This window comes from Sebastes fasciatus, chromosome 11 (assembly GCF_043250625.1).
Source record: "Sebastes fasciatus isolate fSebFas1 chromosome 11, fSebFas1.pri, whole genome shotgun sequence".
Taxonomy (NCBI): Eukaryota; Metazoa; Chordata; class Actinopteri; order Perciformes; family Sebastidae; genus Sebastes; species Sebastes fasciatus.
In genome coordinates this window covers 29,888,679-29,908,773 of record NC_133805.1, presented here as the reverse complement: position 1 = coordinate 29,908,773, position 20,095 = coordinate 29,888,679, and the positions used below count along the sequence as shown (strand labels likewise).

The window sequence follows — 20,095 nt, the reverse complement described above, 5'->3', positions numbered from 1 at the left end:
ACAGGATTAAAGGTCCAGACACACCAAGCCGACATCGAAGAACTAGCGTGAGAACTAGCTGTGTCTTGGCCAAAAAGTTGCACTCGAACACACCGCAAAGACGACAGCCGACGGCCAACTAGCACGTTTTCTTTGTGTAATAATGATAATAATGATTATAATAATATCGTTATTAACAATAATTCTATATTGAGTACAGAGACTATACTGAGAACAGTTTTAGAGCGTGTGATTAGTAGTGTAGTGTGAATAAGAAGAATAACAATATTACATTTGTGGGTCGTTGGCTCGGATACTATTATAGGATTAGTTTGATATTGTTTTTTTTTATATAGAACAGTAACTACTGAATGTGAAATTGTAATGTAAGAAAGGATGAAATTCTTAATGCTTTTTGGTTATTGATATTTAAAGTTGTATTGTTTTGATCAGTTGGTTGAAAAAAAAAATGGGATTATTTATATTATATTTATTATTACATTAATTCATTAAAGAAAGTTATTGGTGCAAAAATGCATTGTAGTTCCAATAATTTCATGGTTTGTCTTAGTTTGATATTTATTTTGTCATAAAATAATATACACATAATACTAGTTATGTCTATTATACTGTATATATGTGTATACTAAAAGCACAGATAACCAAATCAAAGAACACAGGTTGAAAGCAGCAGGAACATGGGCATGTATGGACAAAAAGAAAAGAAACCATAAATCTTGACAACAACATTTCTGTGACTGTGTTACAGACTTGAATGGAAGTTGAGACATGTAGAGTACACTCTGGACTAAATACATCCACATGTCTCTCTCCGCTCCCTTTAATAGAAAGATTATTAAATCTAAATTTTAACATGTTATCATATTGTTGATGCTCCGAGAGACCAAGGCGATAGAAACTACCTGCATAATGGTATGTTCAGAAATAACCATAAAATGTTCTCCAGAGTCCTCATTACAGACGTCGGTGTGTGGGAGAAGTTCTAAATGTGAGCAGAAGAAAATATGTATTCATCATAAATTGCAGACACAATGATTAAATCCCACACATTTTACATTACTTTGCTTTTGCATTACCGTGTCTTAAATTGGTCGTATGGTAAACAGCTTCCCTTTAAAAGACCCTGGTAGATATTGTCATAGACAATGCAAGCCATTGGAAATAATGGGTTTCAGAGCGCAGTGGTGCCGTTGCTGCGTTCTGTGTGAAAGGCCCTTTACATCAAAACCTCTATGTAACATTATGGAACTTTCATGAGTTACATCCTTTCAACTGTCATACTGTATGTATTAATATGTCAGATTTACTAAGTGTGGCTCCACCAACCACAGAAGCTCTGAGGTCATACTGCACGTAGAAATATAACCTGAACAATGCAGCGATGGGAAAACAAGAGGAAGTGATCAGAGTCATTGCTGGCGTTTGGAGTGAACTGCTAAGATCATTTTAAAACAACTCAATTCTACTCCAGTATTTCTGTGGTGTGGCTAGCATAGTGCTAGCCACTGGCCTGTATGCGAGTCTGATGTCTTCACAATTGGGAGTCAAAAACCTGATTTCAGTGATGTTAAGAGTATTTCAAACCATTATCTAATTTTGCTAACTTTATATTCTTTGTTTTGTCATTTTTGACCCTGCCACATCTAAACCATATGTTTGATTGACACTTTTCCATTTTGTGGAAAAGAGGCTTTGCAGCTTGGTGCAATCTATGATTAAAAAAAACAGCTTAAGTAAGGGATAATGTACAGCGAGCCGGTCATTGTTGTGAAAGAACAATGACCCGCTAGCTGTACATTATCCCGCTTATTACATGGCTGCTTACTGAAGAAATCAATAATTTGACACATAAACGATCCGCCAGAGTCCGACATCAGAGCTGCGCCCATAGCAACGGTCTGCTATACATAGCAACTGTCTCCTATACATAGCAACAATCTGCTATAAAGAAATAACAAACCATAGAATGCCGTGATCCAATCAACTTTACATGGCGGGTGTAAGCAGCCATACCGCGGTTCTCGACAACGCTACAAGCAGCACTACTGAGGGCCAAGCCTTCGGCCCATTCCGGACAGGCATGCGCTCCGAACGGGCACCGCGGTAGTATTGATAAAACCATCTAATTGGAAAACTGAATGAACCACTGTTGCTATTGTACTACAACTAAAAAAAACGGAGTTGCACATACATATGCTGGCTACTTCCGAATCTGCTGTGGTTGACAAATGACCACCATGGTTGGTCACTGCTCTGACTGAAACTAAAGTAATGCAATGTTGACTTGTGTATAACTCTACATCCCTGTCATCCCTCTGTCAGGATTTCCACGGAGCACTCCCCCAAACTGCAGATCAGGAGCCACAGTTACCTGCGTGCGGTGAGTGAGGTTTCAATCAATAGAAGCCTGGATACCCTGGACCCCAAAACCCTCCTCGACCCCAAATCGCTGCTGTCCTCACCCCAATACCGCTCACGCAATGAAAGCTACATGAGGGCCATGAGCACCATCAGTCAGGTTGGTTGCCAACGCTGCTGCCTTTATATTTACATGATGCCCCACCCAATCATTCTACCATAGATACACTATAAGGCTTGGATGGATGTGATGGAATATGTGGGGAGTGGTCTGTACCACATTGAAAACAAAGCATTGACTTTCATCTAATGCCGTTATTTCTCTTTTTTTTTTGTCTGATTTGTTCATCTGGAAGATCACTTCATGCAACATATTGAGAGCTTGGGCATGATATACAGTATGACCAGCTGTATTTCTTTCTTTCACTGTCTTTAAAAGACGGGTTCACTGTTTTACAACAAAGACCTTATATTTACCATCCTATATAGTTATGCATAACACAAGTTCACCATACCTTCATTTCTAGGATTCTTAGCAGTTTCCTGCAGCTTGTTTTGGGCCTAAAGACACTTTAATGAAGTTATTGTTTACTGCCTTAAAAATCAGGATAGTTGTTGACTAAACGCCAACTCAAGGTCCACTTAAGCTGGGTTTCCACCAAACGTTCCCGGGACTTTTAGTCCTGAGTCCTGAGAAGAAGCTCTGTCTTGGGTAGATTTGACGATCAAAAGTCCCTTCCTTCACTGTTAATCCGTACAGTACACCCACCTTTCAAGACACCACTACGCTGCTGGTTATGCCTACCATAAATGAAAGGACACATTACAGTCCTGGTTGAAAAACAGTGCACCCGTCATTGTTTGAAAATGGTTGCAAATACTATCTGAGCCCAGGTCTGTGCAGAGTGCACCACCTGCATTTGTACACTGGAGGATGAGAGTCATGTTTCCAACTCCACAAATTCATCCATCACATTGCAAGTGTTCTCTAAAAGGATGTGTCTGGTGATATTCTATATTTTTCTTTTTGTCAATAATTCCCACGTGCAGACCCAAACCAACACTGAATGTATCAGTCTGTCACTGAGTAAGTGACTGAGCGATGAAGTTACACGATCGGTCGGCCGAGTGTTGGAGTTTCCTCATTTGCCGTTGTTCTTTCAAAATGAAAAGGCGGAGAACAGACCTTTTTATACGTTTTCTGGGGGGCGTGTCAGCAGTTCCACTCACCGGCGCGAATGCTCCTCTATCGGCGCATTTCCACCAGCTTCGGTGACGGAGGGCGTCTCAACGCCTTCCATTCATTTCCTATGGAGAGCAGGAGAAGCAGTCGCCCCAGTGCATGGTGGGAATGTTTCGGGAATGTTGGAGAGAGTCTGTATTTGCATAGAGTTGAAAATTGAATGAAACTAGATTCAGCAGCGGCGTCGCCTATTTCTTGCTTAAAATGTTTTCAGAAGTAGATTTTGGTGAATTGTTTAGACGGAATAACTGAAAGTTTATGAGCAGCCCACCATGTTGTTTCCTGTTTGAAACGGCGAGCAGAAAACCAGGGACCAATCAGGTGCATTCCACAATAGGATGCGAGTGGAGCAGCGCGTCCTCTAATGTCCTTGCCGGACCTGGTGGACATGTACCGCTGGATTTAACATTATAGACATGACCACTGTGTAACATTTGTGTGAGTCTTGTTTTAAAAAATGAAACTATATATTTGTGAGCCGTAAGGCCATAAAGATGAAATTCTTCAATGGTCCCAACAGGGAAGGGAAGTCAGAAAGTGTTGAGAGACGTACTAACACGTTGTTGGTTTGGGTCTTTTTATGGGATTCACTGGCAATGAGAAAAATACAGAACTGTCAGAAAAGGTGACAATGCATCATATATATTTTTTTCTATTTTATTGCTCTTTGAATATTTATGTTAGTTATGTAGGGGATAATTCATGGCCGCTAGGTTATTGAAGAAAGTGCATGCAGCACTGATGGTTGCTTCTGCAGATTTATTGGTCCTACCTTTACACCTCAGAGGTGATTCCCTGGCTCATACAATGGCAACTTGCCCATGATCAAAATGCAAACATTGTTCAATCATGTTTTGAGGTAATTAATATGAAAACTTGGTGTTGGCACCATTTTCCTGGTAACCTTGGAATAAACGTTACTTTACTAAATAACCCCACCGCAGCAGTCCTTACCTATAATGAACTGTTTGAGCTTTTCTTCAACGCTACAGGACGTGAAGGGAAGCTGTGCCCGATAAGCCTTCATTTGTCCCATCTTTACCTTACCTTGAACCTCCACTTGTATTACTCATCCTGAACCTGTCCCTAATTACCATTACACTGAATTGCCTCTATTAACAGTTTTAATATCCTCCTCTCTGCATGGACCCAACCATAAAACCCCAATTAAACAACCTGCCGCAATATGCTTTTGTCTTAGTGAGATCCATTCAATTCGTTTTCAATTTAAGTCACTGTGAAGATTAAGCTCAGTGATTGGAAAATAAAAAAAAAAATAGGGGGATAAAAATTACAAATAGAATCCTAATAATGGGATGTTGCAGTAGGCTTCCAGTTTGTGTTAAAGACGGAGAGAGAATATATCTACTAAGACTAATAGATTTGACACCGTAGTTGAAAGACCATGTTGTTAGAAACATGATGTTGAGATGAAACCCCTGGCTGGATGGTGGTGATAGAGCACTAAGGGCTCCATTTTCCAGTTTCATGCAGTTTTCCTCGGCTGATAGACTATTTCTTTTTTGCGTCTGCGCCTTTTTTGGTGATTTCCTGATACCAAAGGAACATGTTTGCACCGAGTTGGGAGCAGAGGGGCAGATGAGGTTGTGTTTACGCTGATTAGATGGCACAGCGCAATCCTGGTGCTCATTTTGGCACAAAATTGCGTTTGTGTTAAAACCTGCTCAGACTGCCTCTTATCGCAGCAGACGCAGGGCAATTTTCATGGATTTAGTTGGCACACGCACACAGACCTCTCCAAAATCACAAAACACCTGTTATCTATTTTGAGTCTGACCTCTTTCTGTTTGCCTCACCATTTTTTTTCTTTTATAGTTGGTGCAGATTGATAAGTGCATCAAAATATATTTTTTAATATAATTGAGTCTTAACCAATAACATCATCCACATGAGCGGAATCCGGTTGAAATGTGGATGCTGATGTTTGATGAGCGAGTTCCCCACAGCAACTTGTAGAATGTGCGGTTGATTAAACACATGCAGTCATCAATCAGCAACGGGAATGATGGGCGTGTTTCATCAACAGTTTCTGATTTAAGAGAGGGGGCTGTGTGTAATTTAACACGCAGATGGCACAGCAGCAGTAGCCTCATTTATTTCAAAATTTCTAAATATCAGTTAGAAAAGTTTAACAGTAAATCATTAGGAGTAACACAGCTGTCCTCAGGATGAGTGCTGAGCTCAGACAAACCTATCCGGGCGTTTTGATAACAAGCAAGATTCCAAATTCAGCTTGGAAAATCTTTTGAGTGAGTCACTTGACTTATAGTCGGGTTTCTGTGAAACGTCATCACAAAGCAGCGCGCGCACCTAGGGGACAGAAAGCACAGCATGTCTAGCAGAGCCAAATCCAAAGCGAGAGAGATGACGAGGAAGATGTTGTGCAGTAAACTGCACCAACCGCAGAAAAGATGGATGGAAAATGTTTAATATTCCGAGAGGATCACAAGCCTTTACTAACAACAGAAGGAGATTATGGATCCAGACCTGGTGGGTAAAGGCATTCTGGTCACACAGCAATAGCAAAGCAGCAGATGGTCATGGCGAGCTGTCATGCTCCACAGATCGATAGCAATGAACTGATCAACAACAGGCTGATCGACCCACACTCTAAGGATATATTTATATATGTTTAGTGACTATGTCATAAAACTTAAAAGTGATGTAAACCCAGCCCCGACTTGAATGGGACATCAAGCTCTGCCCCCTGTAACAAGTGCAAGCACCTCCCAGATTGTGCTGCAGTGGCAGCAGGCTCCACCCACAGCTGGAGCTCACTGAAACATCTGGAAAGCCCCCTGAGTGATAGCCTCAATCCAGCGGTGCACACAAAGTGATACCTAGAAATGTTCCTGTGGTCATAACGGGTTTTACAGACCAAGAGTGCCAGAACCACCGATAGAAGTCCCACCAAGGAATCAAGCAGTTGCCATAGAGCCAGCTCTCATTAATGCCTTTTTGACCTGTATGCCCAAACTATCTCTCAACCTTGGACTAATAACAGTGTGCCTTTTGTTTAAAATGTATGAGGTTTTGATTGACAGTATAGTCTTTTAAGTTTCCTCCTCACTGCTCCCTCTGTTTCTCCCCTCTTCTCTCTCTGCCTCCTCCTCCTCTGATGTCCTCTCCTTTCCTCCTCCAGCTGAGCGAGGTGGAGTTGAACGGGCAGCTCGAGCAGGTGTGCGAGCAGGTGTACAATGCGCTGCAGGCCCAGGCCATGGAGGCTGCCATGGACAGCATGGATACCATGGACACCCTGCCTATGCCGGGGTGCTTCCGGATGCGGAGCCACAGCTACGTGCGGGCGATCGACCAGGGCTGTTCGGGGGAAGAGGAAGGAGAAGGAGGGAGGCCGCTGCTCCTGCTGCCATCCTCCCCACCACGCTCATCTTCCACCACCGTCAGGACCATCCAGAGCAGCACGGGTAGGCCACTAGAAGGCATGACTGGATGTTCAGGATGAATGTGTCTTTTTTTTTTCTTAACACAAGTGTGTTCAAGCCTTTCACACCAGGGTCCACATGGAGAAAAATAGGTTTAGTCCTTGGCCGTGAGCCTTTACACTTTAGAGACTATCTTAATGATTTTTAAGCACTCTGTCCAGTACACTTGAATCTACAGTAGGGTCTGCACAATTAATCGAATATTAATCGCAATCACGATTTTGGCCTCTCACAATTAAATGAACATGATCGATATTGGCGTTTAAATTGCAAAGAAAACTCTGCTGCATAAATCAAGCACTTCCTAAACTAACAGTTAGAGATGAAACGTCAATCAGCAGCCGGTTGAAGGTTTTCAGCAGTCTCATATATCAGATTTTTTGCCGTGTCACACACACGTGCAGCTGCCACATGATGGTTTTATGTCGGCACACAGCGGTCAGTATACGTCACAAACACACACAAACATACACAACATGCTCTGTCATATTGATTAAAATAATCGCTATTATTATAACGTTGTTTTACGTAACATTGTTTTATGTAACGTTGTTTTACGTATACGTAACGTTGTTTAAAGCAACGCTGTTTAAAGCAACGCTGTTTTAAGCAACACTTTTTTAAGCAACGCTGTTTTAAGCAACGCTGTTTTAAGCAACGCTGTTTTACGCATCATTGTTTCATGCAACATTGTTTTACGCAACTTTGTTACAATTGTTACGTAATGTTATGTATGAAAGTCTGCTAAGGCCGGTTGTTGTTTATTTATGGTAGTTTCTTTGTTATGGTACTTATGTTGTTACATTATGTTGTTACGTTATTGTTTTAAAACAAACTATGATGTTAACCTAACCAAGTTGTTTTGTTGCCTAAACCTAACCAAGTAGTTTTGTTGCCTAAACCTAACTAAGTAGTTTTGTAGCCTAAACCTGACCAATCATTTCACAGCATCAACCACGTGGCATTGTACGTTTCTGCAAGCGTGACCTGAGGCTGATATGAAACATATTCATGAAATGCATTTTTGGTTCAGAAACGTCGACATTCAACGTACCCCACGGTTTTGCAGAAATGTAAAATGCTAACATTTTGTGCGACGACTGGGTTGGTATAATAGTTCAAAGATTACTTTCTAACAAATCTATAACTCTTAGAATCTGCAGATATGTTTAGTCTAACATCTTTCTAATACATTTCTCTTGCGCCGTTCTTTCATATAACTGAGAATATAGATAGTGTAAAAAATAGGCTACATCAAATTATTCCAAGGGACACACATGAGGGGGTCCCCGGTATATTCTCTAACTTGTAAGGGGTCCTTGGCTGAAAAAAGATTGATAACCTCTGGTTGTAACCAACGAGCAGTGCTGGGATGAAGCGCTCCCCAGCACCCTGCCAGCGCTTTTCTGCCAGAAAAAGACGCTACATGGACACATGCCCTTTTTTTATAATGCCTAGTCGTACATCTGCAGTTTATTTTTGTGAAAGTAACGCAAAAATAGAGTAAGCAGTAACTCAACACTCTACACTGACAGTAATATTGTAAATTAACGTATCACTTTCAAATTAAAGTAACTAGTAATATATAATATATTACATTTTCTAAAGTAACACTGCTCCTTCCACATCAATGAAGAGAGGGTTTGAGAACAGACTCATGTCCTTCTCAATAGCAGCCAAATCTTGAAAGCGTGTGATCAGTGATACAGTATGAGCAGTCACTTACTTCCAAATTTCTTTGCACAAATGTTGGCATTTCATTTCTCACTCAGTTGGGAAGTGTGAAACATTGCTGTCACTGATTTGCATATCAAAAAAGTTGAAGCGTCACAACTAGGGCTGTCAATCGATTAAAATATTTAATGGTGCATGATTGTCCATAGTTAATCGTGATTAATCGCAAATTAATCACACATTTTTTATCTGTTCAAAATGTACCTTGAAGGGAGATTTGTCAGGTATTTAATACTCATATCAACATGGGAGTGGACAAATATGCTGCTTTATGCAAGTGTATGTATATATTTATTATTGGAAATCAATTAACAACACAAAACAATGACAGATATTGTCCAGAAACCCTCACAGGTACTGCATTTAGCATAAAAGATATGCTCAAATCATAACATGGCAAACAGCAGTCAGTGTGCTGACTTGACTATGACTTGCCCCAAACTGCATGTGATTATCATAAAGTGGGCATGTCTGTAAAGGGGAGACTCGTGGGTACCCATAGAACCCATTTTCATTCACATATCTTGAGGTCAGAGGTCAAGGGACCCCTTTGAAACTGGCCACGACAGTTTTTCCTCGCTAAAATATAGCTTAAGTTTGGATCGTTATTTTTCTTCTTCATGACAAGCTAGTATGACATAGTTGGTACCAATGGATTCATTAGGTTTTCTAGTTTCATATGATACCATTATCTTCACGAACTTTAAAACTGAGCCCGCTACGAGGTAAAAGTTGCCTTAATGCGTTAAATATATTTGTGCCGTTAAGAAGAATTTGCCCTAACGCGTTATTATCACGTAACTTTGACGGCTCTAGTCACAACAAATGTTTTCCTGTGTGCATACATTTGCAAAACCAGTCTTTAAAAGTGAGGTCTGCGAACCACTCAAGGTTGCTCAGTTCAACAAGGCTTTCATTAAAAAAAAACATCAATTTCTGATGTCAGAATAGAACCGCTCCTGAACTGTCCCACAGCTAGGCCAGCTAAGCCACTGTGTCTGGAATCTCCTGCATTTACTGTGCCCTTTACGCTTTCTTTATACTGCTGCCATGTCTAGAGCACATTAACAAGATTCATGCAATGCATAACTTGTGCATTAACCCAATTTAGTATGATAAGGAAAAATCCAGTAAGTCTTGAAATTTGATATGGACATACTTTGGGCAAGTATCTAACAGAAGAACACATGAAAAATCACAATTTAATAACAGTCAAAGTCAGGATTTTTGAAAATTGAGGAAAAACGCTAAAATTGTGTTTATTAAATGTTTTTCCAAATTAAATATTTTTTTGTATCGTATATGTGTGCATATATTTGATATTCAACTAGTTATGAGTTCATAGATATTACATACTTCATTGTGCTCCTTGTAGTTTCTGAGATACAGACATTTTCTTTTCATACTATAGTCTTTGGGCACATGAGACTACTGTTTGGATTTTTGGGGGTTTTTTTTCCAAAAAGGTAGCAAACAGACTTATTTCCTGAAAGTGCATTGAAACCCATTGAAACTCATGGAGAATGACTCCTCAGGTGAATGTTTTCACCTGCTATGACATATAACAGTTCTGTTCAACTTTTATTTATATGGAATATGTAGATAGGAGCCCCTCAGATGTGTGTACTGAAAATAATAAAACATTGTTACTGCTTTTTCTAGTACATTTTCTACCATTTTTGAAAACACAGTAGTCCCATGAGCCCAAAGACTAAAATAAGAAAAACCCACTTGTCAGCCAAACGTTTTTTGAAAATTTCTTCAGATTTGTTCTCAGGCATGCCCAGAGAACATTTTCAATAAATTTAAAATTTCAGTCGCAGGCACAGATGGGTTAAATACCCAAGAGCCTTGAATTCATTGGTCACGCAAGACTACGATGAGTAGACTGCCAGTCTCGAATGGGACACCTTCAATCAGTTGATGAAATATATTAATTCATTTCGCTTTCTTTTACTTTCACTCCTGACTCTCACTATTTTCGAAGTCCTCACTTTTTCTATTTTCTCTCTCCTAGCTCAAGTTTAATCCTCACGTGTGATAATCGTTGGGCTGTTACATCATAATGAGTAACTAGCACACTGCTGCTTTAATCTGGGAATAGTATTCAGATGTGTGATAATATGACGAGCCAAATGAATCAGCTCCCCGGTTCTCTCGATAGAGCTGACAATTATCTGGCCTCCATTTTCAAGTGTGACTATTTTCTGTGGAGTCTCATGAGATGGACTGTTAGTTACATTTGTCACCTGCATCTAGGGCTGCCCCCGTCTTATTCGACACAGAGAGGCAACTGTTGGTTCTAAACAACAATAGCGGCTCCTGAAGAGGTTAGCGTAGATACTGTAGCATCAGTTCTATCAGAACTGGAGAGTATATCTTCATTGAAAGAAGAGCAAAGAACGGCACTGAAGGCTTTTCTAGATGGTAAAGATGTTTTCGCTCTTCTCCCGACTGGCTTCGGCAAGAGTTTGAGTGACAGATGGCTCATCCAATCACCTGCCAAGTATGTTTTGAAAGTGCCTGCCCTTTTCCAAACAGTTTCCAGTGACGGCTTCTCATGGTTTCGTGTATAACAAACCATCTGGTGGGTCAGGGTACCAGGGTACCACAAATGAGACAACAATTAGCTAGCTAGTGCACCCCGGGGTCCCTCAACCTCACTCCCTGGCTGTATTCGAAACCGCATACTATACCAGTAGTACGTAGTGATTTGGCCAAAATGTAGTATGTAGTATGTAGTAGTATGCGAACAAAAGCAAAATCTACAGTATGCCAAAAATACCCGGATGTCGTACTGATTTGGAAAAAATCTACAGTATGCATCGGACCAGTCTACCTCACCTACTGTGTCCCACAATGCAAAGCGCTGGACCACAACGGGCTACGATTACAACAACAGCAGCAGCCAAAAATGGCTCGTTTTTTAAATTTTTTTCGTAGCTATTTTATCACTAAATTCACTTTTCAAATTCAAGTTTTTAAGGCGAGAAATCAACTGTGTACATTTTTAATATCGGCAGTTTTACGAAGTTAGATGGTGAATCGAACATTTGTTCCACCATTGTTGGAGTTTAGAAGCTCCACAAAATGCTGTGACAGCTACCTAGCGCCTGCCGGAGTCGCTGCCAGCCAGCCGGGTAGTCACTCTTAGAGACCGCTATGAGCTGGCTGGAGCTTTCTCAAGAGACCGGTCTGTAGACAAGAGGCTTTTATCTCCTTGTTGACGGATAGTTTGTTTAATTATCACAGCACAGATGTCCATTGTAAATTAACAGGAACCTGTGTTTAGCTACCTTTTTATATATATATATATATATATAAGGCATATATAAGGCACCCAATGGCATCACATGACTGACACGGAAGTTGTAGTACCGCCGTTTGTCCACTACGGAAATCAGCTTCAAACCCCGCCGCTCTTCCTGAGAGCTTGGTGCAGCCTCTCCCGGTCCTGGCTGCCCACAATGACTGCTGATGGCTTTTTTCCCGCATAAATGTGTGTGTAGCGTTGCCAACTTCCACTAGTTGAAATACAGAACGGCCGATAGTGGCAGCCAGATGTTTTGTTGAAGCGGGGTTTGATCGTGTGAGGGACGGATCAAACCTGACTGAACTCACATATTCTCCGGTGTTTACGACTGTCTCCTAATTGCCTGCAGCTACCAACATCTGTGGAACTGCTCATTCTGCAGACAAACATGTCCACATTTTAGATCAGCAGAAAAGAAGGCAGTTTAAAAGGCTAAAACCAGTCGCTCCAAGCCCCAAAACAAAAAGCCACACAAGTCAGCAATGCAGAGACGGTTCATTCAAAGCTTAGTACATCAGAGAGTCAAATTTAATTCAGCATTAATTCAGATTCATTTTAAAAAGAACATGTTAAAAAAAAAGTAAATTAAAGCATATATTTTATTTATCAATTATGGCCACATTCTACTGTATATGTTCAATGAAAAAATATCTGAATATTTGGAAATGAAACAATTTATTGATTTCTACTGCCACCTTTTGATATTTATATTCAATGTTTTACTCATGTGCCCCAATAATGTAATGTTTTTGAGTTAAAATATCTTCATTTTGGGGCTTTTCCAAACAATGTGATATGAACAGTGATATGTTTTGAATATACAGTATGTGTGGAAAAAGACAGCCGCATTCCTTTTGAAACAATGTAGGCCACTGGTTTAACAGGGATCAGTTCAAACCTCATTTTGTTATTGTCTTCTTTTTTAATCTGGACTGCCGTTTTGTAGATTACATGAGTAGATAACTCTTCTTACTGCAGAGATCCCTTTGGGCGCAAAAAGCCCGTCCCTTTTTTTTTTTATTTGACTCCGTAGCGTCTACACTGGATCAGCCACAGCTCTGCTGTGTGCTCCGAGGCAATTTCACAGAACTCACAGTCCAATACAGCATCACGCTGTTACACACATAACAGGAGAAAGAATTACGAAACGCTTCGGGTTGCAGTTACGTGCATAACTGCACTCTGCTGTGCACCGTAACAATGAGGCAGAAATCTCACAGAGATAATCTTGTAAAAGCCAAAAAAAGGCTGTCTTCATGCGTGGTATTCAGATGAGAACATGCCAGAGTGGATGCCACAGGGTGTCGGCTGTTTGGTATTAGAGCCGTCTTCATTTTCAAAGTGCTCAACTGGAGATGACCTACATTTGGCTGCTCCTCTGGGAATTCTTATAGAGTTAACCAAGAGGATAAATGGACACACACACACACATACACACACACACACACACACACACACACACACACACACACACACACACACACACACACACACAGATAAGCACAAGTGTGTACTGTATGTATATATTATTCACTCATGCACACACGCGCACATTCTCCTGCATCACACAGTACAGTAAATGGTTATAGCTCCACATCCACATGACTGGAGATTGTGCTGATAGATGTTGGTCCGATGTCTACTGAAGTGAATTATCCACTCAGGCCTATCAGTGCAACCGAATTATTATCACCACAGGACGTTAACAGCTTCATTTGGCATTTTTATTTGTTGACTCATCTACATCATCATCAGTGGTATATTTGATCAAACATGAATCCTAACCCACAAGGCACGGAGGGTAACACTTTATAATAACCATCATTTATAATAGTTAGTTAATAGTTATTTTACTGTTAACAAACAATGAAATGATAATTAATAATGTCTACTAATTATTGGTAATGTTATAATTTGTTATTTTATCATTAGTTTGTGTAGTATGAAATAATTACCTCCGCCAAGGCTGAAGGCCTAGGAAGGAGGTTATGTTTTCACCCGCGTTGGTTTGTTGGTTTGTTGGTTTGTTGGTTTGTTGGTTTGTTGGTTTGTTGGTTTGTTGGTTTGTTGGTTTGTTTGTTTGTTGGTTGGTATGTCTGTTAGCAGGATTACTCCAAAAGTCTACGATGGATTTGAATGAAATTTTTGAAGGGGTGGAGTGTGACACAATGAACAATCCATTAGATTTTGGTGGCAATCCAGGTCATGGTCCGGATTCAGCGATTTTTTTAATGATTCCGATCAGCCAGAACATTAAGACCTCTGAGTATAACACATGCACAGGGTAACTGATGACGCGTTGATGACGCATGACCCGGCCTCTTTCCTTCAGAGAGAGAGACAGAGAGAGAGTGGGCGGTAGGGGCCAACCATAGAATCTGCATTTTTTCACATTAAACTCTGTGAAATTACAGTTGAGTTTGACCAAAGCACACTTGGTGATTGTTGGAAAGAGTAACGACGACGGTTTAAGTGAATTTTATTTTGTTTCTGTCCACTTCTAGTTAGTTTATAAATGATATATTGTGGAATAGCTCATAAGAGAAGATAACAATTACATTATCATTACATTAGTAAAGTATTTATTATCAGTTTAGTGCTGTACACATAACATTTCATATACTATATTAAGTATTCATTAATGATTTCCAAATGATGTGTTAACTCTGAATAAATTGTTTGTAAAACATCTATAAACATTACATAGATAGATTGGACCAGAAACCAATTATTAACTATTGACACAGTATTAACCATCTATCTGAATAATGTTTATAGATGGTTTTTTTTTATTTTTAAGTATTTATTAACCATTTAACAAGGTACAGTATTATAATCATCAGTTGTAAATTTATAATAGTCATCCAAACAATGTTTATAGAAGGTTCAAAAAACGATTAACCATTAATAAAGTGCTACAAATATCTATCTATGTAATGTTTATAGATGTTTTACAAACAATTTCTTAAGGGTTTACAAGTAATATCTTAATAAATAACAAATACTTAATATAGTATATAAAATGTGATTATGTTTGCAACAATAAACTGTTAATATAACATAAATTATAGCATCACTAATAATTAGTAAACACGAATAATTGTAATGTCATGGTTTCTTAACAGAAAAATAACTATTAACTCAATTTTAATTAACGATCAATTTACCATTTATAAATGATGGTTATTATAAAGTGTTAGCAAAAAAAACATTAGGAGGCTCTGTCCAATGGTAATAAAAATCCACACAGCTCGTCTAAACTCACAAATTAACTTGTCATATGTTTAATCCGTACATAAACCAAAGCGTGAAAATAACAATTTAGTTTTTTTTGGTTTCAGCTGATCTGGCGACCGCTGTCTGGCACACAAGCCCGTATAAAACCACAACGTGTTGATTTTACACTTCGGTTTTATTCCACAGATAAAATTAAATTAACATAGAAAATAAAACTCAATAAAATCTATACTATTAATGTTTCGTCTGTGATTGGCATTGATAACGAAAATGCAGGTATACGTGAGAGGCACACATTCCCATCACGTGTTCTCCAGTCTTTTTATCTGTTCTTGGACACTTAAAAATGTTTGAAGCCCTGGATAAGCCCTGTAATGCAAGGCAGAAAAAATCAGATAGATGAATTAAAACTGAATGCTTTTATCTATGCAATAAATGTACGTTTATCTTTATCATTACTAACTAGTCGGCATCAAATTATTAGGTGGGAGAAAGCGCTGGTGAAATTGAAAGGCTTCCTTCTGAGGCCAAAATTGAATGAAATTGTCTTTTTAAATTGTATAATTTGACTTGTGTGGTGACAGAGCGGTCCATTAGAGCTGAATCAGTGGAGCCCGTCTCATCGTGCATTTTAAAGAAAGGTTTCCTGCTCTAGTTCTCAGCCCTTGTCCTTGACAGCGGAGAGCGCTGTAGCTGAAGCATAATGACGTTTGTGATGAAAGAGAGAATGAATCAGATCAGCCTGAGAGAAGAAAGACAGATAGAGGGAATGAAAGAGAACGCTTAAGCACCAGAATAAAAAACTAAAACAGGATAGAAAATAGACACAAAGATGAGAGTGCTCCACAGAGAGAGAAATACTGAATACCAACGTGACTGAAGGAGTGAGAAAGGCCGAGTCAGAGGTTTCTATAGTAAAATGCAACTTAAATGAGGTCAGCGTGAGTTAAGCAGCGGAGCAGGCTGATGAGCTGTGTAAGCCCAGTTAATCACCTCCTCTCTTTGTGCTTCCTCTTCGATCCAACTTTCCCACCAGCCCTCTCTGTGTTCTCCATTCAGCTGCTGAGGACACACTTCACATCAGCCATATAGCATTCTCCATGTTGATATCAAGACTTCATGTAATACTAAAAGAGCTTCTTTGGAGTGCTTTCTCTCAGTATGATGTTTGACCTTTGTTGAATGTGGTTAACACCAGTCCTTCCAGTCTCTCTCATAAAGACAAAAAGGCCACAAGTATTTACTGTATAGTTCAGTATGCACATTTATACACTCACTATACACAAAGTTAAAACTAATGCAGTCTAATCCTTCAGCTCTGCAGTGAATCCTCCCCTCATGAGTGTTCAGTTTTTATGTTTTAGAGAGGCTGTAGTTTGTGCTGCTGTTGAACTGTATTTTACTGACAGTCTGCCCACCTCATTTATATCAATGAGTCGACTAAATTTAGTGAACTACTCTCTACTACTCACTACTCTACTTAATGTAGACTAGTTAATGAACAGATGAGTACAGCAATTAATCATGACTGGATGAGGTATTCCAGATAAACAGTGAATGATCAGCTCAAACTGATCATCAAACATCTTTATGGTACCTTTTACATTTTTTGACAAGTCCAAAATGAATGTTTTGTTCATCTCTGTGGAAGATATCTGACGTTTGGTTGTCGTTTATAACAAGGCTTGTGAGCCAACAGTATAACGACGTTGGTATCACGTTACGTTTTGACGTCAGCACATATTAGCATCTTGGCTTAGTCATCCATACAGGTCTGCAATGGAGTCCTTTCCCCGGACAAGACTCCATTGCAGTCGTCCAGAAGGGAGGTGATGAAGGCGTGGATGAGGGACTCTGCCACAGAATCGGAGAGTGATGGCCGGAGTCTGGAAATGTTTTTGAGGCGGTAGAAGGCAGATTATGTGACGGATTTAATGTGTGACTGAAATGAAAGGGTGGAGTCAACGATGATGCCCAGGTTGCAGACCTCGGAGGATGGGCAGATGGAGCTGCCATCCAACCTTCCGGAGCAGTACCTTAGGGGCCACCTGCATTCATTCCAAATGAGCTGTTTACAGTCTGCATTAAATGTTACTGCTGGTTTATGATGGCTACTTATCCACAGATGGAGGTGGCACAACAGCTGACATTGACCTGACATTGATACTGGTGGTCATGCAGGCCAGCTGAGCTGATGGCACATGGCCAAGTTGGAAATAAATGTATCTGAGCAGTGGAGAGGCCAGGAAGTGTAGCTGTTACAGATGTCCAAGTTACAAGGTTATGCCCCATACTGGCACTCAGACAAAGTAAACAAAGTTTTGCAGAATTTAATATTAATTAAAGTAGTCTTCCATAAAGGTTATGCTTGTCATATATGTGAAGTTCACTCCCCCTTGAGTGAGATTCAGGCAAAACCTTTCCACAGACTGCTGAAAGCTGAAGAGAAGAGAAGCAATGTGAAGTAATACTTTAAATATCCAGGCTTAAGGAAATTAGGAGGTGGGGAGAAGTTCTGCTACAACTCAGAGCTTAGCATACCACATCTAGTTCAGGGACCAGGTCCCACACAGTTAGCTCCGGTAACACTGCAGTGTTTTATGATGCCAAATTTGCAGTGCCCGATGGGAACGGGCCGAATGCTTGGCCCCCAAAAGTACTGCTTGCACCGCTCATTGCTCGTTGACTCTAGGGAAGTGAAGAAGAGTCACGTTGTACATCCGGCAGCAAAAGTGAACTGCAGTCAATGAGCCGCAGCCTGTAAAGGCCCGCTGTCAACATATTCTCTCTCCCAACTCGTCAAATACCGTCGCTCGGTCAGTGCCCCTTGGCATAGGAGACCGACGCACGGGATACCGCTCTTGAGTTACTTTTGGACAGTCCAGGGACGCCCTGAGTGGACTCTCATGCTATTGATACTATGTCAGTTGCTCCGATTGTCTAATAATACCGCGGGTCAGTTTACATTGGAGTTAGTTGAAAACCCGGTTCGTCACATTCCGTTGCTAAAGGGTACCACTGTGCGTCGGTTTCCGATGCCGAGGGGCACTTACCAAACGGCGGTATTTGATGAGTTGGGAGTGAGAATGGGTTGCCGCTGCGGACGACATGCCCGACTCAGTGTGCAGATCCCTGAAGCCCCGCCCCCACTGCCATTATCGCTGGTCAATTCAAAGTTTATTAATATTTGAATTTCCAAATTGCACCAACTATGACACTGCACGTCCTTGGGTCCCCAGCAATACACCCACCAAGTGTGAAGTAGATCGGATGAGCGGTTCTTCAGATATGCAAAGGACACACACACACACACAGATACCCACATACCCACAGATAGACAGAGATTCTTTGCTTTATATTTAGTTTGTCATTTCAGATAGGATGATTTCACCTGTGTGTTAACAAGTTGAATATCTGAGCTGAATCAGTTTAGCTGTGTCACCCAATACACGGACACCTTTTGAGAAGAAGTGTAGTTCTCAATTTAACATCGTCATTCCAACCCTCAACTATGGTCATGTTTTTTGTTTTTCATTTTCAAACTTGCTCCAACTGACGCTGACTCAAGTGACATCACTTGAGGATATTTATCAGACTTAACACAGTTCTCTTTGGGGACACCAAAGACTTTTCCACATATGCAGTAGTACTCCCCAAATAGGTAGCATTCCCTTTTAACACAGTCAAGCAGTTTCTCAACACACTACATGTCAGTCAAAGGAGCTGACGTCCAAGATCAAGAATCTCCTCTTTGAAACAAGGCCCCAGTGAACCTTTAGCTTTCTGCTGATGCATCAAAAACCAAGTGATGAGCTGCCCTGACCCTGTCCAAAAGCAAGCTGAATTTTCTGCTGAAACACTTGAATTACGACAGGCCAGCTCTGTCTGGAGACGAGCAGAGGGGAGAGGAGACCGGATCACCGCTGTGGAAGACTGATTTAACAGAGACAGGGAGGAGGAGGCTTTTCTCCCTGCAAATTTAAATTTACAGGGTAAAAACCTCCTTCTATGAGGATTATCCTCATATTCCATGTTTAGCCCTTAGGCACCCTTACAGCCAACACTCGAAGTTTGTATCTAAGTCTAAGTATTACAGAGACAGAGATGGAGGAGGCTGAAGACAGATGTGGGCAATGACAACCTTGATTTATCTATAACAACAGAGAAGAGGAAGGTGATTACAGTACACCAATGCTGTCTAGAAAGGACATTAATATATAATTAATTTGCAGCAGCAGATGAAGGAAACATAATGCCAACTGCTTTTCTATTAACATAATGAGGACACATTTAAAATTGTTCTTATAAATAGGACGTTTTGTCCATCCAATGTAGTGTTTTCCACACATACGAACAAAGAATTGATTGCGGCCGCTGATGGCACCATGGTGGTCCCGTTCACAAGGTCAGATTCACAAACAATATTACGCTATTGATATTACAGCTCAAACACGGCCATAAAGTTTGCAGCTGGGTGCAATTTGCCCTTTTTTGCATCTGATTGCAGTTATCCATGTGGCAAAGTATAAATGTTGTAACTGCGTGTGACTGTTAGCGCTGATCTTTGTGAATTGGACTGTTTTTGCAATGAGGCTCATTTGCATAGAGAGGGGCCAATTTTGGGCCAAATGTACGCATACAGTATAATCTGATTTAAATATGTGCAAATAGCAAAGCAGCACCGTGACGCTATTTGCTTGGCAGCGCAGTTAGGGTTGCATTTTATCCTTTGTGGGTGCTTTGAGA

General features: G+C 40.4%; 1 protein-coding gene across 7 annotated transcripts in view; it reads left to right on the top strand.

The window, feature by feature from the left end:
• LOC141777703 (disks large-associated protein 1-like) overlaps positions 1-20,095 on the top strand; it is a 125,579-nt gene that overhangs the window by 67,579 nt on the left and 37,905 nt on the right. For all 7 annotated transcript variants that reach the window (XM_074652212.1, XM_074652214.1, XM_074652213.1 and 4 more), the window contains 2 exons: positions 2,323-2,518; positions 6,765-7,047. In XM_074652212.1, the coding sequence (XP_074508313.1) occupies positions 2,323-2,518; positions 6,765-7,047 (479 nt within the window). The remainder of the gene's footprint in view (positions 1-2,322; positions 2,519-6,764; positions 7,048-20,095) is intronic.